The following is a 27,530-nucleotide window of genomic DNA, read 5'->3' on the forward strand; positions in this document are numbered from 1 at the left end:
GCGCCTTATGCACATAAAATCAATTTTTTTGTCAAACCCTTTCGAGAGAAGTAGTTGTCTGACTAAAACTGAAGGAGCAATGTTAAGTCAGTTGAGAAAAAAGTATTATTTACAATGATAGCCTAGGAAGAGTGGGTTAAATGCCTTGTTCAGGAGCAGAAGAACATATTTTACCTTGTCAGCTTGGGGATTCAATCTAGCAACCTTTCGGTTACTGGCCCAACACTCTAACCACTAGGCTACCTGCTGCCCAAACGATACTGTGATTTCTGGAGCTACTTCTGAGAAGGTGATGTATTATGATGCCAACTGACCCTAGTCACACTTCATTCCCCATTGCTTTCCATGGAAACATTCTGTGCTGTATTGTGGTGTTCTGTCTCTGACTGTGTACCATGACCTTGTAACGTATGCATGACCTTCAGAGCCTTAATCAAACGCAGACCATAGCTGATCATAGTCAATGTATTTTGTTGTACAATTTCAACTAGATATCCACAGCTATGCATTACGAAATTGTAGTAACCTACTGGGATAGTGGTGTATTATAAAATAACTTGGAATTGTTTGCTGTTACTGTATTTCTTTAATTAATGATCTCTTAATTAACATAATACCTTTTATTTTCACAAGAACTTACAAGATATTTGACAGTACAATATTACACATTACATACCTTTTCCAGCAACATAATCTATTGTGCCCAGTGTGAAGAAAATGAAATCAATAAGATCCTATCTGGATAGTCAGTCTGTGAGGCTATACAGGGCCTCTCTACTCTATAATGAAACATTTAATAAATAACATATTAGTTTGTCTACAGTACATTAGTCCAAAGTACATTTTTACAGACTCAATTCAAAATGTGGATTCCAGACAGATGTTTGTCATGTTGGCCTACATATTTATAAGACTATTATAAGCATTGCATTTACTTTCAAGTGTTAGTATTGATGGTCATGCAATTGAGTGCAGACCTTTTTAATACTAAGGTATTCAGTTTCTTCTAAATCAAAATGTGTCCTAGATTGCCCTAGATTTTTCCTAGTGGTGTATTGGTAGAGTGAATATATTTTCTACATTAATTAATATTAAAAAGGTGATGCAAATTTGACTGACTCGGCAGGCAGTTCTACCTAATTCAAGCCTTTATTGGAAAAAAGGTTTAGAATTGGCCAACAGCACCTTCTCCATTAAGGCCATCCAGAAAGTCCACAATTTCCTTAGCTCTGTCACCTCCATTATGAACAATGGACAACAGAACATGAATACTGCTATCACGTTGGTCAGTAGGTAGCATAATTTCCACTGCCTTCTTGTGGAAATCAATTGACCTGGAAGCATCTTGTTTTGCATAAAACAGATGTTGGGCATACCAGTTGTAGATTTTTTGTAAATTCTGTGGTTCCATTCCTTCCCTATCAAGAAGCAGGTCCTCGAATATCTTATCCGCTCTATCAACTCTGCCAGATTCTTTGTACATAGCAGACAGTTCCAGTTTAGCTGCAAGGGATTTTGGGTAGAGTGTGACCACCTCTTCATAAAGGTTGACTGCATTTTCAATCAGAATATGCCTCATTGGGTTCCTTTTCTCTTCCGGAGAGAAAATCTTCCATTTGTAACACTTCCCAAGATGCCTTTTCAGCTGGCGTGAATTGGGGTGCCTCTCCAGGGTCCTTCTTGCCAGGTCAATGCTTGAATCATTAGAGATGTAATCTCGTAAAAAATATAGCAAGATTCCAAATCCACCAAAGCTGTCCAAAGGCTTCTCTATCACTTCCTTTGCGAGTTTACGTGCTTCCTCAACCTGGCCGTTCTCTGCAAGCCTCTGCAGGTACATCACTGTGATGTACACATCTTCTGGATCCAATTCTCTAGCAATCTGTAGGTGCTCCAACATCTCAGATCGCAGCTTCGGGGTAATGTCTTTCTTTTCAACAGATTTATTAAACGCCATGGCGTAACCGCAGCGCAGCAACTTGTTCTCAGGGTCCCCTTTCAAGGCCATCCGGAAGCAATATACCGCTTCCTTCCTCTTGCTTACATCAAACTTATTCAAAGTCCAGGCCCTTTCTCCCCACACTACACCTGGGCAAGTCAAGCGGTTGTCCTGCAGTAGTCTCCCCACCTTCTCCACATAGGTCTGGCTCTCTGTCAGCTCCCCTTGGTGATAGTGCACCCAGGCCAAGTTCCCATAGTGGACTACCAGACTTAGCTCAACGTTGTCTGGGCTGTTTAGGCGAATGGCCTCTTCAGCCTTCTTCAGGCAATGAAGAGCGTCCTCTGTGGAGCCCAAAGCGTGGTGTAGGTAAGCCAGGAAGTTGTACAGATAACCCGTCCAGGAACATTGAACCCCCTCGCTGCTGCTGATGTCTATCATGGTTTCTCTGAGGCTGTGAAGTTTAGATCTGTTGTAATCCAGCTTCCAGGTGAAGTGGCATTCTAAACCCTGCAGCCTAATTTTCAATGAGTTCTGAGCCATTCTGGTTGAAAAAAGAAAACAGTTCAATCAAAATAGTTTAGAACTAACAATACTTAAGGGAGATATTTCAGACCTGGATGATGAACCAATTACTCGTTGTTTGTGTGTGAGTGAGAGAGAGGGAGAGAGAGAGAGAGATCACTTACTTCGGAGTTGGGCAAGAGAAAGCCATCTTGTGGTCTCTGAGTTTCAAGACAGAGCAAATGAGTGTCTGATTAGATACCTCACTGACTATCCTGATTTTATACTGTATGGACCAAATTGTTACCTTCCAATGGGCGGGTTATGCGGTTATTGTCATAGTTTCGTTTCAAACAAATAGAGACTAAAGCAAATGGGTGTGTACTCCACAAGACTCATGTTGAAACACGAAAGGGCCTTTTGCCACAAAGTTGGAAGCACAGAATCATCTAGAATGTCATTGTATGCTGTTTCGTTAAGATTTCCCTTCACTTGAATTAAGGGGCCTGGCTTGAGCAATGAAAAACAGCTCCAGACCATTATTCCTCCTCCACCAAACTTTACAGTTGGCATTATGCATTTGGGCAGGTATCGTTGTTCTAGCAAAACCTAGATTAGTCCGTCGGACTGCCAGATGGTGAAGTGTGATTCATCACTCCAGAGAACGTATTTCCACTGCTCCAGAGTCTAATGGTGGCATGATTTACACCACTCCAGCCGACGTTTGGCATTGCGCATGGTGAACTTAGGCTTGTGTGTGGGTGCTCGGCCTTGGAGGCCCATATCAGGAAGCTCCCTAGGAACAGTTATTATGATGACATTGCTTCCAGAGGCAGTTTGGAACTCGGTAGTGAGTGTTGCAACCGACGACAGACAACTTTTACGCGCTAGGCGCTTCAGCACTCGGCATCCCCGTTCTGTGAGCTTGTGTTGCCTACCACTTCGCGGCTGAGTCGTTGTTGCTCCTAGACGTTTCTACTTTACAATAACAGCACTTACAATTGACCGGGGAAAGTGACTGATCTTGATGCCTGTGTGCCAAAACGATTTAGTTGTAAAACGAGAGTGACGAGTGTTTTCATAAAGGTAATATTGTCAAAATTCCGCTTTTAAACAACCATCATAATTGGTCACTTGGCGATAATGTTCCCAGACAGCACACATATATCTCACTGACATCGGCCTGGCCGATGTAGTATGGAGAGCGTTTGCACATTGGCAAGATGTCGCCAAGACGTCGGCATTAGGCATTCGCCTTCAGGCGCTATTTGGACAATGCACGTCGAAGCTGCATGCTGTCTAACTCTCTACAGACAATGTAAAAATACCTTTATTTGAGGTTGGACCCAACAGCAAATAATGTTTCACTACATGACTTGAATTACTCATTACCAAATGAGTGTAAACATCAAATTTGAATGTAAAATATAGAAAAGATTATTAGCAAAATTATACTGGCAATAATAAAACACAACAGGCTTTTAATTTTTGTCATTTAGCAGAGGACTATTATACAGAGCAACTTACAGTGGTGGGTGCACATATTTTCATACTGGTCCCCCATGGGAATTGAACCCTCAACCTGGGTATTGCAAGCACCATGCTGTACCAACTGAGCTAAGTGGGACTATACTAGACTAGAAGTTATTTTGTTTGTAAGTAAAATGAAAAGAGAAGGTTCACATTAATGTCAAATTTATTAGGCTACTGCTATACAATCAAGTTCTTAAAAGAACTCCGGCATAAAGAGAGAAACAAGGCACAGAGAAACCGAAACATCACATGTAACAAAAATATATCTTATGCAGAGGGTGTCCAGTTAGTTCGATAAAGATGGAATTAAGGTTTTATTACAGGCAAATTGATTTTTGCAGTGAATGTGTGATGAATATATTTACAAAAAATGGTAACATTGAGCCAAGTGGTGAAAATAATGTATGGGACAAGTCCTGTTGTCAGAAAATGCGTTTTTATTAAGTTATTTAAGCTTATAGGCTTCATACATCTTTTCTGGTAAAGTATTGCCAACCATGACCCGAAAATGTTTGACTGTCCATGGGTAGGCTATGCATAAAATATGTGAAATGTGGCCCCAGCGGGTGGAGGAATGATTATGCATCGAGAGAAGGCAGCATTGTTACACTCGGCCCCATTTCGATGTCTACACGATCTATGGCCGACTCTGTGATGCTGAGCGGCCATGTGACCGTGCAGCGTGCATGCATTTCGACCTCCCACACTCACAGCTGCCCTTCCGCCAACCCTTCTAAATGGACCCCGATCTACTAATTATATACCGCTGTCAGGCCGACGTCGGTGAGATGTATGTGTGCTGTCTGGGTTGCATACAACATTGCATTCATTGAGACAAATGTTGATTATTTCCATCAAACACAATCAAAGTTAACATAAGTCCTAGAGGCCTTCAATTTCCCAACTTTAGCCATGCTCAATTTTAGGGATTATTTTTTTTTATTTTTACAATGTGATGTTGCACTCCCAAACGAATAACTTGAATAACATGATGTAGGTAATTCAATCATCGAAAGAAATGTATTTATTGGCCTAGTTGGTTTTAAAGTATTTAGGCATATCATGTGAAATAAGCCTCATGCGACATCATTGTCAAAAGCGCAAGAGACACTTTTGCATGTACGTCTAGATTATTTATGGATTGATCATATACCAAAACATTATGTTAACAACTCCAAAGCAGTTGCATGTGGCGCAGGAACCATGACTCACTGCATACTTCTATTATCATGACACCTGCTATTAACTCAACTCGTTAGGGCAGCTCATTCAGTGATGCCAATTTAGCAATTTTGTTGCTAGATTTAGCAACTTTTCAGACTACCCTGGCAACTTTCTTTTCAAACAGCACCTAGCAACAAATTTAGCTACTTTAAAAAATGTATTTGGAACTTTTAGCAACTTTTTGAAAAGTGACTCAAACGCTAAACTGCACACATTTTACCTCTAAATGACACCAAAACGATTTTCTCTGTCACACACTCAGTCACAACACAAGGTGCCTGGCTGCAAAAGTGCATTGTGAGTGACGTCAGCAGCAGGCTCTCAGCTCGTGCACAGGCAGCAGCAGGCCAGCAGCAATTTCAGCAAATTGCAAATCATTGTTGGCTGACTGCAGCAGCAAGTGGTACGGGTTCGACGAGCCAAACCCAATGAATATAGTTGGTCACGAATGTTTGATCTTGAACAGAACTTTCAACATCAATCAACATGTCTCAATCAAATTGTAACAGCCAGAAGTACCAGAAAAGAGTGGGAGTCTGTACCTGAACAAATGTGAAATCATATTTTTTGCCGAGATGGCCAGTCAATTTGAGTAACGTTATTGTATTTCTACGTAATGACGCAGTTTTACGTTATCACGCAATGACATCACCAATGTCATTTAGCAACTTTTAGCAACAAATCAACCTGCTCTAGCAACATACCCTGAAAATTAGTTGGCCAACACTGAGCTCATTAGATATCCTAAATATCTGTATCCTAAGTGGGACTCTTATGAATAAAGAGGTTTCATTCATAATTTTTATTTTACCCATAAGAGTAGGAGTTAAAATGTCTATTCTCAGCACATGCGACAAATGTTCTACTCTGGGACACTTTTTTTGGATAAGGGCTCTGGTCCACCCTGATCATATGATAGTGTGATCATACTCCTACTCTGAAACGCTTTGTGAATACTGGCCCTAGTGTATGAATAGCAGTCTACAAAATCCTCATATTCTTATTGCGTCTCTCACAGGTTTTATGAGATGGTCCTATTGCTTGTGTGATTTATATAGTTGGCTCAACCAAAGTGCACTGCGAGCGACAAGGGCTCATTAGTCTCATTTCAAAAAATAAAATAAACGTAATCTCTTATTCCCACTGAGCTCAAGAAGTGGACGGAATGCATGTTTGAGAATCCAACAGTGAAAGCCACCATGTCCCCAATGAGACCTACTGTACAAGGCCTTTATTAACAAAGGCTACGTCGAATGGAAATCCAATTTTGACTATTGCCTGTAGATACATGGCCCGATGGCAATTCACCCTTGACCGTCCAGTTTTCCCATTCTAAATTATTTTGACATATCCTCTATGTAATTAGGGTATCAGATGTCGATGTCAACTTAGTTGTGCAGCTGTGTATCTCATAGGAAACTTTTCTGAAGGTTCATTTCTGTGCTCCTCCAGACCATTATTCCTCCTCCACCAAATAAAAAATGTGTCACTATGCGTTCAGGCAAGTAGAGTTCTCCTGGAATCTGCCAAATCCAGATTCGTCCGTTCAATGGCAGCGAGCTTTACAACACACCCAACGACGCTTGGCATTGTGCATGGTGCGGCTGCTTGTGCAATGTTATATGCAACATTATCGGCAAGTGACTTGATCTGATTCCTGTGTGTCAAAACAATTTAAAGTTGTAGAACGAGAATGAGGATGTGTTGATATAACGGTGATATTGTCAAATACCGCTTTTAACAACCATCAGCATTAGTATAAACGTTTAATATAATTTTTTGCCTGACATGATCACTTTGCATATTCTTAATTATTGATTATGTGGCATGAATAACTTTTTTTTAAAGCAATTCTGATGGTTGTTAAAGCGGAATTTTGACAATATTACCGTTCTATCAAACACACTCGTCACTCCCGTCTTACAACTCTATATCGTTTTGGCTGGACAGGCATCAAGATTAAGTCACTTGCCAATAATGTTGCATCAACATTGCATACGTAAGAAACTGTCTATTATTTCCACTCGAACCACAAAGTTACATAAGCCCTAGATGCCTTCAATTGCCCAATTGTAGGCATATTTGTTTTACAATGTGATGTTGCGCTCCAAAGGGATAACTTGAACCACATGATGCAGGTAATTAAATGATCGAAAATAGTCAAAAGCGCAATATGTTGCATGTACTTGTAGATGATTATGGATGGAAATATCAAACATTTTAACAACTCCAAAGCAATTGCATGTGGTGCAGAAACCACTGACTCAATGCATTTTTTTATTATCAAGACACCTGCTATTAACCATAACTGGTTTGGACAGCTCATGAGGTTTCCTAAAAATCTATTTTTACTCCTAAGAGTAGGAGTAAAATGTCTCTATTCTCAGACTTGCGACCAATTTTCTACTCTGGGATGCTTTGTGGATATGGGCCCTGGTCCCCCATGATCATATGATCGTGTGATCATACTCCTACTCTGAAAACACTTTGTGAATACTGGCCCTAGTGTATGAATATCAGTTCACATAATCATTCACATTCTTATTGCATCTCTCACAGGTTTTATGAGATGGTCCTATTGCTTGTGTGATTTATATAGTTTGGTCAACCAAAGTGCACTGCTAGTGACAAGAACTCATTAGTCTCATTTTCAAAACTCAAATAAAGTAATCTCTTATTACAATCTGTCTGAAAGGTTACCCACTGAGCTCAAGAAGTGGACAGAATGCATGTTTGAGGATCCAACAGTGAAAGCCACCATGTTCCCCAGTGAGACCTACAAGGGGAGCTATGTCGGAGGGAACACCAATTTTTACCATGGCCTGTAGATACATGGCACGGGTGGCAGTTCACCCTTGACCGTCCAGTTTTCCCATTTTAAATGTATTTTATATTCCTGCGATGGTAATTATGTCATCAGCTGTAGATGTCAACTTAGTTGTGCAGCTGGTGTATCTCATAGGACCTTTTCTGAAGGTCATTCTGTACTCCTTCCTTGTTTACATTTCATTGTATACGGAACATGGTTTGATACCAGATGTTCAATGACCCATAACAACGATTATTTAGAATGATTGTAGTGTAGTTTCATAAGTGGTAGCTCAGAAATACTGATGGAACTATGTGAATCATGTCTGTTGAAGTTCATTTCTATCCTGCTTTGTCAACACCTGGCATTATTTTTAATTTTTTTTACATTTACAAAAGCATATAAATATTTTCATGTAATAAAGACTGCACAACAAGAGTTCCGGGTGTTTTTATATTCTTGTCCTGAAATCTGTAAGTGAAATAGTGTGCTAGTCATCTGCATTACCTTTTTCAAAACCAGTCCTGACATAAACCTATACTGTACTTGGACAGGTCTGTGAATAGAGGGTGGAGCACTGCCATGGAATAATATCTTTTGGAATTGGTATGCTACGTCTTGCCTGCCACATTGTCACGTCCTATCTTGTATGTCCATGCATAGCTAACTCAATGTCACGACACAACACAAAGTAATAGACAGTCCTTCAAACGGAAGCAACCTTCAACATTAATGAATAGAAAACCCTCATATGCAAATAAAAAGATCATTGTAAACTACATTATGTGGTAAAATAGGCAAGTTACAATGGGTATGAGAGATACTGGCAATACTACAAAAAATACAACTTAAAACAAACATATACACAAATTTTAACTTAGTGCATTCCACTCTTCTATCTTCAACCATACAGATTTCTATTTGACATTTAATTATACATGACCAAGACTGAACTCTAAACAGAGGGGAATGTTTCCTTCAATTATATGAACAAAATATACTTTTACAGTTCATATAAGGAAATCAGACAAGTGAAATAAATTCCTTAGCCCCTAATGTATGGATTTCACATGACTGGACAGGGGTGCCGGCATGGGTGGGCCTGGCTCCCAAATGGGTGGGCATATGCCCTCCTAGGCCCACCAATGGCTGCGCCCCTGCCCAGTCATGTGAAGGCCATAGATTAGGGCCTAAGGAATGTATTTCAATTGACTGATTTCCTTATATGAACTGTAACTTAGTAAAACCGTTGAAATTGTTGCGTTTATATATACCCACTTGGGAGTCAGGCCCGGCAATTCAGAATATATTTTCCCCACATAGGGCTTTATTACAGACAGAAATACTCCTCAGTTTCATCAGCTGTCTGGGTGGCTGATCTCAGACGATCCCGTAGGTGAAGAAGCTTGATGTGGAGGTCCTGGGCTGGCATGGTTACACGTGGTCTGTGGTTTCGAGGCTGTTTGGATGTACTGCCAAATTCTATAAACAATGTTGGAGGAGGCTTAAAGTAGAGAAATTAACATTCAATTCTCTGGCAACAGCTCTGGTTGACATTCTTGCAGTCAGCATGCCAATTGCACCCTCCTTCAAAACTTGAATCATCTGTGGCATTGTGTTGTTTGACACAACTGCACATTTTAGAGTGGCCTTTTATTGTCCCCAGCACAAGGTGCACCTGTGTCATGATCATGCTGTTTAATAGCTTTTGATATGCACATCTGTCAGGTGGATGGATCATCTGGCAAACAGAGACGATCAATAACAGGATATAAACAAATGTGTGCACACAATTTGAGAGAACTACGCGTTTTGTGCGTATGGAACATTTCTGGGGTATTTATTCCAGCTCATGAAACATGAGACCAACGCTTTACATGTTGCGTTTTATATTTTGTTCAATATATTTGGCATTTCTCGGCAAACTGCAATAGTAGCCAAAGCATATGATACAAAATATACCTCCATAAAGTTGTCATGGCTTTTAGGTTGGTTTTGTCTGTTTTTTTGAAATTTCCCTCATGGACAAGACTATGATAAGGTATGAAAGTTATAGAGCCAGGAAAAATATAATTCAGAATTCATTGTTGTTAAGAGCTGCTACACTCTGTCTGAACATTAACCCCCATCACCTTGTGGTACGGTTTTGGAAGCATGTGGACCTTCTTATCTTTCATATCGGCAAGAATCATTTTCCAAAAACTAAACAGGTTTTAAATTGATCAACTTTATATGTTTAGGGTTCCCACACGGCCATATTCATGTCACAGCACTTGTTGTGGAAAACAGATGGAAGACAGAGTGGACTGGCAGAATCTAAGCGATAGAGGTGAGAGAGACATGGCTGCCAAGATGGAAAATGGAAATGCGTAAATATGGAGTGGGGAAATGCACAAGCCTTCTGAAAGATCTGACGGAGAAGGTGGTGGACAAGAATAGAAGTAAAGTTTAACATGTCTTGAGGGAATATGATATGGAGGAATTCACAAAACTTTTGGAAGAGCTACAGACGGAAATTAAACGCGACGAGAGTGAGGATGAATTTAACTGCGGTGCAGGGGCAGTGATGAATGCTGAGAAAGAGATGAGTGTAGAGGGTAGCAGTGTGGTGAGGAAGGTTGGCGTCAAGTGCAAAACGAGGGGCATGTGCTCAGTATGTTCAGAGATGGAACCTGACGATGAGTGAGGATGACGTACCGCGGTGAGAACCACCGAGTTCATGCCTCATCCCAATGACGACAAGTAAGATTTCTGGCCCAGTGAGAATGAGATTTCTGGAGAGAATCTATCTTGTGACCTGTGATGATTTATTGTATTTCTTGCCGTCCAGTGGAGCAGGTGCTCCAGACCAAGTGCCAAGGACTGGGACTTGCTTCGCTCTCCAGAGCAGGGCGCCATTGAAAGGAGTGATAACAGGGGTAGCATTTAAGTGTTGAGGAGGATCAGACTGAAATGGAAGATTCCTGGTGTCTGTGACACCCAGCATTTGGTGTGATGCAGATCGGGGAGGAAGTGGTGAAACGGTTGAAGACATTGTCTGTCCTGCTGAGTCTTTGTCCAACAAGGTACATTATTTTGTACATTTTATTCATTTAGCAGACACTCTTATCCAGAGCAACTTACAGTAGTGAATGCATACATTTCATTTCATGCAAGTTTTTTTTGTTGTACTGGCCCCCCATGGGAATCGAACCCACAACCCTGGCGTTGCACACACCATGCTCTACCAACCGAGCCACAGGATATGTCAGTCAGTTATCCTGTGAGAGAATTTGTTACGAAAATACTACAGTGTTTTAGGTGCCAAGCTTATGGTCATGTGGCAGCAGTGTGTAAGAGGGAGATTCTTAGATTTGAGAAGTGTGCAGGAGAACATGAGACGAAGGAATGTGTACTATCGGTGGAGAAAGTTGGCCCTAGACTCACTTCAATTTTCTTACCGCTCAGCAAGGAAAAAGCCACTGCTCCAAACCGCCATAAAAAAGCCAGACTACGGTTTGCAACTGCACATGGGGACAAAGATAGTACTTTTTGGAGCAATGTCCTCTGGTTGATGACAACCAAAATAGAACTGTTTGGCCCATAATGACCATCATTATGTTTGGAGTATAAAGGGAGATGCTTGCAAGCCGAAGAACACCCATCCCAACCATGAAGCACAGGGGTGCACATTCAACATGTAAGAAAAAAGTATTAATAAGATTATTTCTTTCATTCAGATCTAGGATGTGTTAAGTGTTCCCTTTATTTTTTTGAGCAGTATATTACAAAGTCCACCTTTTTAACATTTCATGATCCCTCGTTAATGAGAAACTAGTTGGTGGCTCTACTACCATTGTTTCTTCCCCGCCATTCGCTCCTTCCACTCTTCTCACCACTTCCAGATAGGAGACACTGGACATTCCCTTACTCTTTCCACCTCGGTCTCCTTCACCCTAACAGGGCACTCCAGGAATTCGGACGCATGTTGCCACCACAATTGCAGAATTTAATTTAATCTGGCATATGATACTCTTCCCGTCTGCACACATTTGACACATGACCAAATCTTCTGCCATAATGGCACTGAAGGGTTTGTGCACAAAGCTCTTACAGGGTATCTCATGAATCTTGACTTTATATGGGAAGGGAAAGACTCTGCATTAAAGAAACACTAGTATGGATGAAGTAAATGTATTTTCTCCATCCACCATACGGGTCAGTCGAAATGCAACAACCACTCCATCTACAGTATGTCTTCAGTTATATCATCTGCCTTTACTTCTTGCGAAAACCCCAGAAATAACCCTCTTGATAGGCACCCTGCTTGAAAAATCCATACAGGAAGCATTTCCACCGATTATCTTTTTGAGTATAAACATGCTTCTTCTGCTCCGCCTACATGAAACATCTAAATTAAGGACCACTTCTTGTGATTCTCACTGACTTAACACTTTCCTTCAACACATTCCAGAATTTTCCTAGAGACGTTTAAACAGATTTCCCAGGTAGCATTGGGTCCAATATCCTCACTCCGACCTAAAAATGAGTCTGGGGTTTCTAGTTTCCACCACAACTGTACTTCTCTTGTTTCCATTTTTTTTTGCCACTGTAACCCACTCATTATAACTCTCTGTGCTATTATCTTCACCCAACTCACTAACAGTTTCAACAAAACCTCATTTTCCGCAATCTTGTCAAATCCTTCTATGTAAGAATGCTGTTCGTTGACTATAGCTTAACCTTCAACACCATTGTACCTCATCAAGCTCGGGGCCCTGGGTCTGAACCCCGCCCTGTGCAAATGGGTCCTGTACTTCCTGACGGGCCGCCCCCAGGTGGTGAAGTAGGAAACAACACCTCCACTTCACTCTTCCTCAACACAGGGGTCCCAAAAGGGTGCGTACTCATCCCCCTCCTGTACTCCCTGTTCACCCATGACTGCGTGGCCAACACACACCTCCAACTCATTCATCAAGTTTGCAGAAGACACAACCATAGTAGGCCTGATTACCAACAATGACGAGACAGGACGGCACACAATTGTCCCAGCGTTCGTTCGGGGTTTGGCCAGTGTAGGCCGTCATTGTAAATAAAAATATGTTCTTATCTGGACGGGTTAAATTAAAAATAAATTAAAAAAGACAGCCTACAGGGAGAAGATGAGGCCCCAGGCAGAGTGGTGCCAGGAGGAAATAATTTCAGAAAAAAGCAGTGGAGCTCGCCCCCTATCCACATTGAAGGGACCGCAGTGGAGGTGGAAATCTTCAAGTTCCTCGGCTTTCACATCACTGACGATCTGAAATGGTCAGAGACAGTGAGGTGAAGAAGGCGCAACAGTGCTCCTCTTCAACCGCAGGATGGCTGGAAGAAATTTTGGCTTGGTCCCTAAGACCCTCACAAACTTTTTACAGATGCACAATTGAGAGCATTCCTGTTGGGCTGTATCACCGCCTGGTATGACTACTGCACTGCCTGCAACTGCACTGCTCTCCAGGTGTGATGCGGTCTGCCCAACCCATCACCGGGGGAACACTGTCTGCCCTTCAGGTCACCTACAGCATCCGATTTCACAGGAAGGCCAAAAGATCATCAAGGACATCAACCACCCAAGCCACGGGCCTGTTCACCCCCGCTATCATCCATAAGGCGAGGTCAGCACAGGTGCATCAAAGCTGGGTCCGAGAGACTGAAAAACAGCTTCTATCTCAAGGTCATCAGTACTCTTAAATAGGCACCACTAGCTGGCTACTGCCTGGTTACTCAACCTTGCACCTTAATTAATAATGTTTACATATTGCTTTACTCATTTCATATGTATATACTGTATTCTACTGTACTGTATTTTAGTCAATGCCAATGCTCTTCCTAATATTTATTTATTTCTTAATTCCATTAATTTTACTTTTTAGATTTCTGTTTATTGTTGTGAATTGTTAGATATTACCGCCATGTTGGAGCTAGGAACACAAGCATTTCACTACACCCGCAATAACATCTGCTAATAGTGTATGTGACCAATAAATTTGATTTGAGCTGGCGGCCCAATGACTCCCATTCACCCTTTGAAGGAGAGCGCTCTGGTCCAAAATAGCTCAGCATGCACAGCGCGGCCCTTTGTGTACGTTGCCCATGCATCGGTCAATGCGTTATCAAAAGAATAATGGAGTTTTCCACTCTCCTCTAAAGTTTCAAAATGGGCCTGCAATGGCTCATCGATTACAACATATGATCTCAATACATTTTTATAATATCCCAAAACTATAGATATGTTACGAACACCGTGCACTAAATTTTTATAGAGTTGACACTTTGCTAAAGTTAAAAAAAATGCGTGTGTTTTAGAAGGAGTGCAGTGTTGAATTGAGTTTGTGCACACGCGTACTTCACAGAGGAGGCGTTACCTAACGGCAATATGCAAATAGTGCTACAACGCGCAATTATCTCGCTGCTTGACTTTGCCCAGCTCATTTATTGTTTCTGCCCACTATGCTTCATTTGCTCCCTGTGAACGGCACAGAAGATCTATCTTGGGATAGTTATACATATCTTTGTTGTAGTCCTTAAACCTGAAATAAATTTCATCTGGTTCGTTCAGTTAGAGAGGTAGACCCAACTCGGCGGAAACTCTGTCTCCCTCCAGCATGTTACGTTTTTTTGTTGTTTCCCCCAACCAAGGAAGGGACGTTTTGTATGGAATCACTGTAGGAGTGTCGAATTTGGTAACTAAAAAAATGCATGACTTATTTGCTACGTGAGGTTTATTTGATTGAAAATAAGTTTCGTAATGCTAATGCTGTTACGAGGGTACGTGACATACCAGCAACTTTGAAAAAAAAAAAAAACTTAATCGGAGTTGTCTTGAGATGCATGGTCTGAGGCTAGTAGCATAGCATCTCTCTATTGAATACGTGCGGTTGACGTCAACAACCCTCATCGAACATTCAAAAGAGGATTACATAATGAGATATATCCACCAATCCAAAGAAAGTGCCGCTTTGTGGACAACAACTCCCATTGTTAGGGCGGAGAAAACAGTATTTTGTCAGTATGACCATAATCTTTGGTTCAGGCATTCCTATGTGGATAATTAACATACGTTTTAGGAGAGTTTATACGTTTTGTTCTGTGAGATAATATAAGTCAGTTAACATGACCTTTATGAATGATGAAGCCTTTATGTGCTTTTAAAAAAATCACAAAAGTTACATTAGCCTGACAAAGATGACCCAATAACGTTTAAGATCTCCTAAACCTGTGTTTACCGCTGACCTTATTTTTGGCGTTTATCCAAAACAAACTACAAAAACACTATTGGAGTTAGTGTGCCTCAAAAATACGTAATTATCTATTATTTCTGGAGTTTCTGGTCAATATAATCGATAATCTGTGCCTCTGCCGTGTCCCCTAACCAGATGTTCTGGTTTCAGAAGAAATGGAAAGAGAGCCTGTGACGCAAATCCCGCTTTTGGAAGTTAACAACGAGACAACCAACGATAGACAAAAGAAAAAAAAGCCTGTCGTTTCCAATAGGAAAAAGTGTCAGTGGGCAGAACAAGAAGGAGGTGGGCAGAGCCTATGGCGCATTCTACTATAGATCTGCATAGAAGAGAGTGTGTGTGTGTGTGTGTGTGTGTGTGTGTGTGTGTGTGAGTGAGTGTAAGAACCTCAAATCGCCTTTGCACTCCTTAACAGCGCGATTGTAAAAAAAACCTATGGACAAGGGGAAGTCTACAAAACTTAGTCCGTTCTGTTCATAACATATTTTAGTTTTGGAACAGAAAACTGTATTGAGATCAAATGTTTCATTGATGAGAAGATTTGCAGAATGTTGACCAAAATCCATCTCGTTACCATCTTCTCCCATTGCCAGCAAATAGGCTTGATGGCGGATGCTTCCGGATGCTTCACATTTATACATCCAGTGAAATATCTGTCTCATTGTTCTATCTGTGGCGACACTCCATTTTAACTACTCTACAGTTACTGGATTGGTTGAACAGTGCAGAAGAGAACACCCCCCCGAAAGTTTTTTTCTTCACGTCAGATCCAGGATGTAGGGGATCTAATTTCAGGCGTTTCTGTTAGCCTGCCATATAAGATTAGGGGAGAGATAACCAAATAGAGAACAGTATATACCATCGAAGAGTAAGGGACAGAATGTAAATAAACGAGCCCTGTGTTCACATATGGATTCACCTACTATGAATAGGTACACCACCAGAGACAGGAGAAGAGAGATGGAATGAGAATGTTATGTTTAAGGCCAGGAGTTTCCTTGACCTGACTTCAGCATGTCAGTCAATCAATGGACAACTAGAGACACAGGGTGAATTTATGGATGTTAAACTGGTTGTGATGCATGAGATGATGGGGAGTTATGGATTGTCTTCATTAAAACACCAGGTGGCGCCTTATGCACATAAATCAATTTTTTTGTCAACCCTTCGAGAGAAGTAGTTGTCTGACTAAAACTGAAGGAGCAATGTTAAGTCAGTTGAGAAAAAAGTATTATTTACAATGATAGCCTAGGAAGAGTGGGTTAATGCCTTGTTCAGGAGCAGAAGAAATATTTTACCTTGTCAGCTTGGGGATTCAATCTAGCAACCTTTCGGTTACTGGCCCAACACTCTAACCACTAGGCTACCTGCTGCCCAAACGATACTGTGATTTCTGGAGCTACTTCTGAGAAGGTGATGTATTATGATGCCAACTGACCCTAGTCACACTTCATTCACCATTTGCTTTCCATGGAAACATTCTGTGCTGTATTGTGGTGTTCTGTCTCTGACTGTGTACCATGACCTTGTAACGTATGCATGACCTTCAGAGCCTTAATCAAACGCAGACCATAGCTGATCATAGTCAATGTATTTTGTTGTACATTTCAACTAGATATCCACAGCTATGCATTACGAAATTGTAGTAACCTACTGGGATAGTGGTGTATTATAAAATAACTTGGAATTGTTTGCTGTTACTGTATTTCTTTAATTAATGATCTCTTAATTAACATAATACCCTTTTATTTTCACAAGAACTTACAAGATATTTGACAGTACAATATTACACATTACATACCTTTTCCAGCAACATAATCTATTGTGCCCAGTGTGAAGAAAATGAAATCAATAAGATCCTATCTGGATAGTCAGTCTGTGAGGCTATACAGGGCCTCTCTACTCTAATATGAAACATTTAATAAATAACATATTAGTTTGTCTACAGTACATTAGTCCAAAGTACATTTTTACAGACTCAATTCAAAATGTGGATTCCAGACAGATGTTTGTCATGGTTGGCCTACATATTTATAAGACTATTATAAGCATTGCATTTACTTTCAAGTGTTAGTATGATGGTCATGCAATTGAGTGCAGACCTTTTTAATACTAAGGTATTCAGTTTCTTCTAAATCAAAATGTGTCCTAGATTGCCCTAGATTTTCCTAGTGGTGTATTGGTAGAGTGAATATATTTTCTACATTAATTAATATTAAAAAGGTTGATGCAAATTTGACTGACTCGGCAGGCAGTTCTACCTAATTCAAGCCTTTATTGGAAAAAAGGTTTAGAATGGCCAACAGCACCTTCTCCATTAAGGCCATCCAGAAAGTCCACAATTTCCTTAGCTCTGTCACCTCCATTATGAACAATGGACAACAGAACATGAATACTGCTATCACGTTGGTCAGTAGGTAGCATAATTTCCACTGCCTTCTTGTGGAAATCAATTGACCTGGAAGCATCTTGTTTGCATAAAACAGATGTTGGGCATACCAGTTGTAGATTTTTTGTAAATTCTGTGGTTCCATTCCTTCCCTATCAAGAAGCAGGTCCTCGAATATCTTATCCGCTCTATCAACTCTGCCAGATTCTTTGTACATAGCAGACAGTTCCAGTTTAGCTGCAAGGGATTTTGGGTAGAGTGTGACCACCTCTTCATAAAGGTTGACTGCATTTTCAATCAGAATATGCCTCATTGGGTTCCTTTTCTCTTCCGGAGAGAAAATCTTCCATTTGTAACACTTCCCAAGATGCCTTTTCAGCTGGCGTGAATTGGGGTGCCTCTCCAGGGTCCTTCTTGCCAGGTCAATGCTTGAATCATTAGAGATGTAATCTCGTAAAAATATAGCAAGATTCCAAATCCACCAAAGCTGTCCAAAGGCTTCTCTATCACTTCCTTTGCGAGTTTACGTGCTTCCTCAACCTGGCCGTTCTCTGCAAGCCTCTGCAGGTACATCACTGTGATGTACACATCTTCTGGATCCAATTCTCTAGCAATCTGTAGGTGCTCCAACATCTCAGATCGCAGCTTCGGGGTAATGTCTTTCTTTTCAACAGATTTATTAAACGCCATGGCGTAACCGCAGCGCAGCAACTTGTTCTCAGGGTCCCCTTTCAAGGCCATCCGGAAGCAATATACCGCTTCCTTCCTCTTGCTTACATCAAACTTATTCAAAGTCCAGGCCCTTTCTCCCCACACTACACCTGGGCAAGTCAAGCGGTTTGTCCTGCAGTAGTCTCCCCACCTTCTCCACATAGGTCTGGCTCTCTGTCAGCTCCCCTTGGTGATAGTGCACCCAGGCCAAGTTCCCATAGTGGACTACCAGACTTAGCTCAACGTTGTCTGGGCTGTTTAGGCGAATGGCCTCTTCAGCCTTCTTCAGGCAATGAAGAGCGTCCTCTGTGGAGCCCAAAGCGTGGTGTAGGTAAGCCAGGAAGTTGTACAGATAACCCGTCCAGGAACATTGAACCCCCTCGCTGCTGCTGATGTCTATCATGGTTTCTCTGAGGCTGTGAAGTTTAGATCTGTTGTAATCCAGCTTCCAGGTGAAGTGGCATTCTAAACCCTGCAGCCTAATTTTCAATGAGTTCTGAGCCATTCTGGTTGAAAAAGAAAACCGTTCAATCAAAATAGTTTAGAACTAACAATACTTAAGGGAGATATTTCAGACCTGGATGATGAACCAATTACTCGTTGTTGTGTGTGAGTGAGAGAGAGGGAGAGAGAGAGAGAGATCACTTACTTCGGAGTTGGGCAAGAGAAAGCCATCTTGTGGTCTCTGAGTTTCAAGACAGAGCAAATGAGTGTCTGATTAGATACCTCACTGGACTATCCTGATTTTATACTGTATGGACCAAATTGTTACCTTCCAATGGGCGGGTTATGCGGTTATTGTCATAGTTTCGTTTCAAACAAATAGAGACTAAAGCAAATGGGTGTGTACTCCACAAGACTCATGTTGAAACACGAAAGGGCCTTTTGCCACAAAGTTGGAAGCACAGAATCATCTAGAATGTCATTGTATGCTGTTTCGTTAAGATTTCCCTTCACTTGAATTAAGGGGCCTGGCTTGAGCAATGAAAAACAGCTCCAGACCATTATTCCTCCTCCACCAAACTTTACAGTTGGCATTATGCATTTGGGCAGGTATCGTTGTTCTAGCAAAACCTAGATTAGTCCGTCGGACTGCAGATGGTGAAGTGTGATTCATCACTCCAGAGAACGTATTTCCACTGCTCCAGAGTCTAATGGTGGCATGATTTACACCACTCCAGCCGACGTTTGGCATTGCGCATGGTGAACTTAGGCTTGTGTGTGGGTGCTCGGCCTTGGAGGCCCATATCAGGAAGCTCCCTAGGAACAGTTATTATGATGACATTGCTTCCAGAGGCAGTTTGGAACTCGGTAGTGAGTGTTGCAACCGACGACAGACAACTTTTACGCGCTAGGCGCTTCAGCACTCGGCATCCCCGTTCTGTGAGCTTGTGTTGCCTACCACTTCGCGGCTGAGTCGTTGTTGCTCCTAGACGTTTCTACTTTACAATAACAGCACTTACAATTGACCGGGGAAAGTGACTTGATCTTGATGCCTGTGTGCCAAAACGATTTAGTTGTAAAACGAGAGTGACGAGTGTTTTCATAAAGGTAATATTGTCAAAATTCCGCTTTTAACAACCATCATAATTGGTCACTTGGCGATAATGTTCCCAGACAGCACACATATATCTCACTGACATCGGCCTGGCCGATGTAGTATGGAGAGCGTTTGCACATTGGCAAGATGTCGCCAAGACGTCGGCATTAGGCATTCGCCTTCAGGCGCTATTTGGACAATGCACGTCGAAGCTGCATGCTGTCTAACTCTCTACAGACAATGTAAAAAATACCTTTATTTGAGGTTGGACCCAACAGCAAATAATGTTTCACTACATGACTTGAATTACTCATTACCAAATGAGTGTAAACATCAAATTTGAATGTAAAATATAGAAAAGATTATTAGCAAAATTATACTGGCAATAATAAAACACAACAGGCTTTTAATTTTTGTCATTTAGCAGAGACTATTATACAGAGCAACTTACAGTGGTGGGTGCACATATTTTTCATACTGGTCCCCCATGGGAATTGAACCCTCAACCTGGGTATTGCAAGCACCATGCTGTACCAACTGAGCTAAGTGGGACTATACTAGACTAGAAGTTATTTTGTTTGTAAGTAAAATGAAAAGAGAAGGTTCACATTAATGTCAAATTTTATTAGGCTACTGCTATACAATCAAGTTCTTAAAAGAACTCCGGCATAAAGAGAGAAACAAGGCACAGAGAAACCGAAACATCACCATGTAACAAAAATATATCTTATGCAGAGGGTGTCCAGTTAGTTCGATAAAGATGGAATTAAGGTTTTATTACAGGCAAATTGATTTTTGCAGTGAATGTGTGATGAATATATTTACAAAAAATGGTAACATTTGAGCCAAGTGGTGAAATAATGTATGGGACAAGTCCTGTTGTCAGAAAATGCGTTTTTATTAAGTTATTTAAGCTTATAGGCTTCATACATCTTTTCTGGTAAAAGTATTGCCAACCATGACCCGAAAATGTTTGACTGTCCATGGGTAGGCTATGCATAAAAGATGTGAAATTGTGGCCCCAGCGGGTGAGGAATGATTATGCATCGAGAGAAGGCAGCATTGTTACACTCGGCCCCATTTCGATGTCTACACGATCTATGGCCGACTCTGTGATGCTGAGCGGCCATGTGACCGTGCAGCGTGCATGCATTTCGACCTCCCACACTCACAGCTGCCCTTCCGCCAACCTTCTAAATGGACCCCGATCTACTAATTATATACCGCTGTCAGGCCGACGTCGGTGAGATGTATGTGTGCTGTCTGGGTTGCATACAACATTGCATTCATTTGAGACAAATGTTGATTATTTCCATCAAACACAATCAAAGTTAACATAAGTCCTAGAGGCCTTCAATTTCCCAACTTTAGCCATGCTCAATTTTAGGGATTTTTTTTTATTTTTACAATGTGATGTTGCACTCCAAACGAATAACTTGAAATAACATGATGTAGGTAATTCAATAATCGAAAGAAATGTATTTATTGGCCTAGTTGGTTTTAAAAGTATTTAGGCATATCATGTGAAATAAGCCTCATGCGACATCATTGTCAAAAGCGCAAGAGACACTTTTGCATGTACGTCTAGATTATTTATGGATTGATCATATACCAAAACATTATGTTAACAACTCCAAAGCAGTTGCATGTGGCGCAGGAACCATTGACTCACTGCATACTTCTATTATCATGACACCTGCTATTAACTCAACTCGTTAGGGCAGCTCATTCAGTGATGCCAATTTAGCAATTTTGTTGCTAGATTTAGCAACTTTTCAGACTACCCTGGCAACTTTCTTTTCAAACAGCACCTAGCAACAAATTTAGCTACTTTAAAAAATGTATTTGGAACTTTTAGCAACTTTTGAAAAGTGACTCAAACGCTAAACTGCACACATTTTCCCTCTAAATGACACAAAAAACGATTTTCTCTGTCACACACTCAGTCACAACACAAGGTGCCTGGCTGCAAAAGTGCATTGTGAGTGACGTCAGCAGCAGGCTCTCAGCTCGTGCACAGGCAGCAGCAGGCCAGCAGCAATTTCAGCAAATTGCAAATCATTGTTGGCTGACTGCAGCAGCAGTGGTACGGGTTCGACGAGCCAAACCCAATGAATATAGTTGGTCACGAATGTTTGATCTTGAACAGAACTTACAACATCAATCAACATGTCTCAATCAAAATTGTACAGCCAGAAGTACAGAAAAGAGTGGGAGTCTGTACCTGAACAAATGTGAAATCATATTTTTTGCCGAGATGGCCAGTCAATTTGAGTAACGTTATTGTTTATTCTACGTAATGACGCAGTTTTACGTTATCACGCAATGACATCACAATGTCATTTAGCAACTTTTAGCAACAAATCAACCTGCCTCTAGCAACATACCCTGAAAATTTGTTGGCAACACTGAGCTCATTAGATATCCTAAATATCTGTATCCTAAGTGGGACTCTTATGAATAAAGAGGTTTCATTCATAATTTTTATTTTTACCCATAAGAGTAGGAGTAAAATGTATATTCTCAGCACATGCGACAAATGTTCTACTCTGGGACACTTTTTTGGATAAGGGCTCTGGTCCACCCTGATCATATGATAGTGTGATCATACTCCTACTCTGAAACGCTTTGTGAATACTGGCCCTAGTGTATGAATAGCAGTCTACAAAATCCTCCATATTCTTATTGCGTCTCTCACAGGTTTTATGAGATGGTCCTATTGCTTGTGTGATTTATATAGTTTGGCTCAACCAAAGTGCACTGCGAGCGACAAGGGCTCATTAGTCTCATTTCAAAAAATAAAATAAACGTAATCTCTTATTCCCACTGAGCTCAAGAAGTGGACGGAATGCATGTTTGAGAATCCAACAGTGAAAGCCACCATGTTCCCCAATGAGACCTACTGTACAAGGCCTTTATTAACAAAGGCTACGTCGAATGGAAATCCAATTTTGACTATTGCCTGTAGATACATGGCACGATGGCAATTCACCCTTGACCGTCCAGTTTTCCCATTCTAAAATTATTTTGACATATCCTCTATGTAATTAGGGTATCAGATGTCGATGTCAACTTAGTTGTGCAGCTGTGTATCTCATAGGAAACTTTTCTGAAGGTTCATTTCTGTGCTCCTCCAGACCATTATTCCTCCTCCACCAAATAAAAAATGTGTCACTATGCGTTCAGGCAAGTAGAGTTCTCCTGGAATCTGCCAAATCCAGATTCGTCCGTTCAATGGCAGCGAGCTTTACAACACACCAACCGACGCTTGGCATTGTGCATGGTGCGGCTGCTTGTGCAATGTTATATGCAACATTATCGGCAAGTGACTTGATCTTGATTCCTGTGTGTCAAAACAATTTAAAGTTGTAGAACGAGAATGAGGAGTGTTGATATAACGGTGATATTGTCAAAATACCGCTTTTAACAACCATCAGCATTAGTATAAACGTTTAATATAATTTTTGCCTGACATGATCACTTTGCATATTCTTAATTATTGATTATGTTGGCATGAATAACTTTTTTTTAAAGCAATTCTGATGGTTGTTAAAGCGGAATTTTGACAATATTACCGTTCTATCAACACACTCGTCACTCCCGTCTTACAACTCTATATCGTTTTGGCTGACAGGCATCAAGATTAAGTCACTTGCCAATAATGTTGCATACAACATTGCATACGTATGAAACTGTCTATTATTTCCATCGAACACAAAGTTAACATAAGCCCTAGATGCCTTCAATTGCCCAATTGTAGGCATATTTGTTTTACAATGTGATGTTGCGCTCCAAAGGGATAACTTGAAACAACATGATGCAGGTAATTAAATTATCGAAATAGTCAAAAGCGCAAATACTGTTGCATGTACTTGTAGATGATTTATGGATGGAAATATCAAAACATTTTAACAACTCCAAAGCAATTGCATGTGGTGCAGAAACCACTGACTCAATGCATTTTTCTATTATCAAGACACCTGCTATTAACCCATAACTGGTTTGGACAGCTCATGAGGTTTCCTAAAAATCTATTTTTACTCATAAGAGTAGGAGTAAAATGTCTCTATTCTCAGAACTTGCGACCAATTTTCTACTCTGGGATGCTTTGTGGATATGGGCCCTGGTCCCCCCTGATCATATGATCGTGTGATCATACTCCTACTCTGAAACACTTTGTGAATACTGGCCCTAGTGTATGAATATCAGTTCACATAATCATTCACATTCTTATTGCATCTCTCACAGGTTTTATGAGATGGTCCTATTGCTTGTGTGATTTATATAGTTTGGCTCAACCAAAGTGCACTGCTAGTGACAAGAACTCATTAGTCTCATTTTCAAAACTCAAATAAATGTAATCTCTTATTCCAATCTGTCTGAAAGGTACCACTGAGCTCAAGAAGTGGACAGAATGCATGTTTGAGGATCCAACAGTGAAAGCCACCATGTTCCCCAGTGAGACCTACAAGGGAGCTATGTCGGAGGGAAACACCATTTTTACCATGGCCTGTAGATACATGGCACGGTGGCAGTTCACCCTTGACCGTCCAGTTTTCCCATTTTAAATGTATTTTATATTCCTGCGATGGTAATTATGTCATCAGCTGTAGATGTCAACTTAGTTGTGCAGCTGTGTATCTCATAGGACACTTTTCTGAAGGTTCATTTCTGTACTCCTTTCCTTTGTTTACATTTCATTGTATACGGAACATGGTTTGATTACCAGATGTTCAATGAACCCATAACAACGATTATTTAGAATGATTGTAGTGTAGTTTCATAAGTGGTAGATCAGAAATACTGATGGAACTATGTGAATCATGTCTGTTGAAGTTCATTTCTATCATGCTTTGTCAACACCTGGCATATTTTTAATTTTTTTACATTTACAAAAGCATATAAATATTTTCATGTAATAAAGACTGCACAACAAGAGTTCCGGTGTTTTTATATTCTTGTCCTGAAATCTGTAAGTGAAATAGTGTGATAGTCATCTGCATTACCTTTTCAAAACCAGTCCTGACATAAACCTATACTGTACTTGGACAGGTCTGTGAATAGAGGGTGGAGCACTGCCATGGAATAATATCTCTTTGTGGAATTGGTTATGCTACTGTCTTGCCTGCCACATTGTCAAGTCCTATCTTGTATGTCCATGCATAGCTAAATCAATGTCACGACACAACACAAGTAATAGACAGTCCTTCAAACTGGAAGCAACCTTCAACATTAATGAATAGAAAAACCTCATATGCAAATAAAAACATACATTGTTAAAATTACATTATGTGGTAAAATAGGCAAGTTACAATGGGTATGAGAGATACTGGCAATACTACAAAACATACAACTTAAAACAAACATATACACAAATTTTAACTAGTGCATTCCACTCTTCTATCTTCAACCATACATTTCTATTTGACATTTAATTATACATTGACCCAAGACTGAACTTAAACAGAGGGGAATTGTTTCCTTCAATTATACTGAACAAAAATATACTTTTACAGTTCATATAAGGAAATCAGACAAGTGAAATAAATTCCTTAGCCCCTAATGTATGGATTTCACATGACTGGACAGGGGTGCCGGCATGGGTGGGCCTGGCTCCCAAATGGGTGGGCATATGCCCTCCTAGGCCCACCAATGGCTGCGCCCCTGCCCAGTCATGTGAAGGCCATAGATTAGGGCCTAAGGAATGTATTTCAATTGACTGATTTCCTTATATGAACTGTAACTTAGTAAAACCGTTGAAATTGTTGCGTTTATATATACCCACTTGGGAGTCAGGCCCGGCAATTCAGAATATATTTTCCCCACATAGGGCTTTATTACAGACAGAAATACTCCTCAGTTTCATCAGCTGTCTGGGTGGCTGATCTCAGACGATCCCGTAGGTGAAGAAGCTTGATGTGGAGGTCCTGGGCTGGCATGGTTACACGTGGTCTGTGGTTTCGAGGCTGTTTGGATGTACTGCCAAATTCTATAAACAATGTTGGAGGAGGCTTAAAGTAGAGAAATTAACATTCAATTCTCTGGCAACAGCTCTGGTTGACATTCTTGCAGTCAGCATGCCAATTGCACCCTCCTTCAAAACTTGAATCATCTGTGGCATTGTGTTGTTTGACACAACTGCACATTTTAGAGTGGCCTTTTATTGTCCCCAGCACAAGGTGCACCTGTGTAATGATCATGCTGTTTAATCAGCTTTTGATATGCCACATCTGTCAGGTGGATGGATCATCTTGGCAAACGAGGAACGATCAATAACAGGGATATAAACAAATGTGTGCACACAATTTGAGAGAAATACGCGTTTTGTGCGTATGGAACATTTCTGGGGTATTTTATTCCAGCTCATGAAACATGAGACCAACGCTTTACATGTTGCGTTTATATTTTGTTCAATATATTTGGCATTTCCTCGGCAAACTGCAATAGTAGCCAAGCATATGATACAAAATATACTCCATAAAGTTGTCATGGCTTTTAGGTTGGTTTTGTCTGTTTTTTGAAATTTCCCTCATGACAAAGACTATGATAAGGTATGAAAGTTATAGAGCCAGGAAAAATATAATTCAGAATTCATTGTTGTTAAGAGCTGCTACACTCTGTCTGAACATTAACCCCCATCACTTGTGGTACGGTTTTGGAAGCATGTGGACCTTCTTTATCTTTCATATCGGCAAGAAATCATTTTCCAAAAACTAAACAGGTTAAATTGATCAACTTTATATGTTTAGGGTTCCCACACGGCCATATTTCCATGTCACAGCACTTGTTTGTGGAAAACAGATGGAAGACAGAGTGGACTGGCAGAATCTAAGCGATAGAGGTGAGAGAGACATGGCTGCCAAGATGGAAAATGGAACATGAGTAAATATGGAGTGGGGAAATGCACAAGCCTTCTGAAAGATCTGAAAGAGAAGGTGGTGGACAAGAATAGAAGTAAAAGTTTAACATGTCTTGAGGGAATATGATATGGAGGAATTCACAAAACTTTTGGAAGAGCTACAGACGGAAATTAAACGCGACGAGAGTGAGGATGAATTAACTGCGGTGGCAGGGGCAGTGATGAATGCTGAGAAAGAGCTGAGTGTAGAGGGAAGCAGTGTGGTGAGGAAGGTTGGCGTCAAGTGCAAAACGAGGGGCATGTGCTCCAGTAGTTCAGAGATGGAACCTGACGAGAGTGAGGATGAAGTACCAGCGGTGAGAACCACCGAGTTCATGCCTCATCCCAATGACGACAAGTAAGATTCTGGCCCAGTGAGAATGAGATTTCTGGAGAGAATCTATCCTTGTGACCTGTGATGATTTATTGTATTTCTTCCGTCCAGTGGGAGCAGGTGCTCCAGACCAAGTGACAAGGACTGGGACTTGCTTCGCTCTCCAGAGCAGGGCGCCATTGAAAGGAGTGATAACAGGGGTAGCATTAAGTGTTGAGGAGGATCAGCTGAAATGGAAGATTCCTGGTGTCTGTGACACCCAGCATTTGGTGTGATGCAGATCCAGGGAGGAAGTGGTGAAACGGTGAAGACATTGTCTGTCCTGCTGAGTCTTTGTCCAACAAGGTACATTATTTTGTACATTTTATTCATTTAGCAGACACTCTTATC

General features: G+C 40.9%; 2 protein-coding genes and 1 long non-coding RNA gene across 3 annotated transcripts; 1 reads left to right on the plus strand and 2 right to left on the minus strand.

Moving 5' to 3' along the window:
- Positions 1-566: 566 nt before the first annotated feature.
- LOC115193748 (interferon-induced protein with tetratricopeptide repeats 1-like) lies at positions 567-2,738 on the minus strand. Its single transcript, XM_029752706.1, has 2 exons — positions 2,629-2,738; positions 567-2,483 (listed from the first exon to the last, which is right to left on the minus strand). Exons 1-2 carry the CDS (start codon positions 2,652-2,654, stop codon positions 1,166-1,168), a joined length of 1,344 nt encoding a protein of 447 aa, XP_029608566.1. The 5' UTR covers positions 2,655-2,738; the 3' UTR covers positions 567-1,165.
- Positions 2,739-16,583: 13,845 nt separating this feature from the next.
- On the plus strand, positions 16,584-24,846 carry LOC115193750 (uncharacterized). Its single transcript, XR_003878228.1, has 2 exons — positions 16,584-16,681; positions 24,295-24,846. It is a non-coding gene; the product is annotated as an uncharacterized LOC115193750 (long non-coding RNA).
- On the minus strand, positions 18,002-19,090 carry LOC115193749 (interferon-induced protein with tetratricopeptide repeats 3-like). The gene is made up of 2 exons (XM_029752707.1): positions 19,018-19,090; positions 18,002-18,874 (listed from the first exon to the last, which is right to left on the minus strand). The coding sequence occupies exons 1-2, from the start codon at positions 19,041-19,043 to the stop codon at positions 18,442-18,444; spliced, it is 459 nt and encodes a 152-aa protein (XP_029608567.1). The 5' UTR covers positions 19,044-19,090; the 3' UTR covers positions 18,002-18,441.
- Positions 24,847-27,530: the final 2,684 nt, after the last annotated feature.

This window comes from Salmo trutta, chromosome 5, assembly GCF_901001165.1.
Source record: "Salmo trutta chromosome 5, fSalTru1.1, whole genome shotgun sequence".
Classification (NCBI taxonomy): domain Eukaryota; kingdom Metazoa; phylum Chordata; class Actinopteri; order Salmoniformes; family Salmonidae; genus Salmo; species Salmo trutta.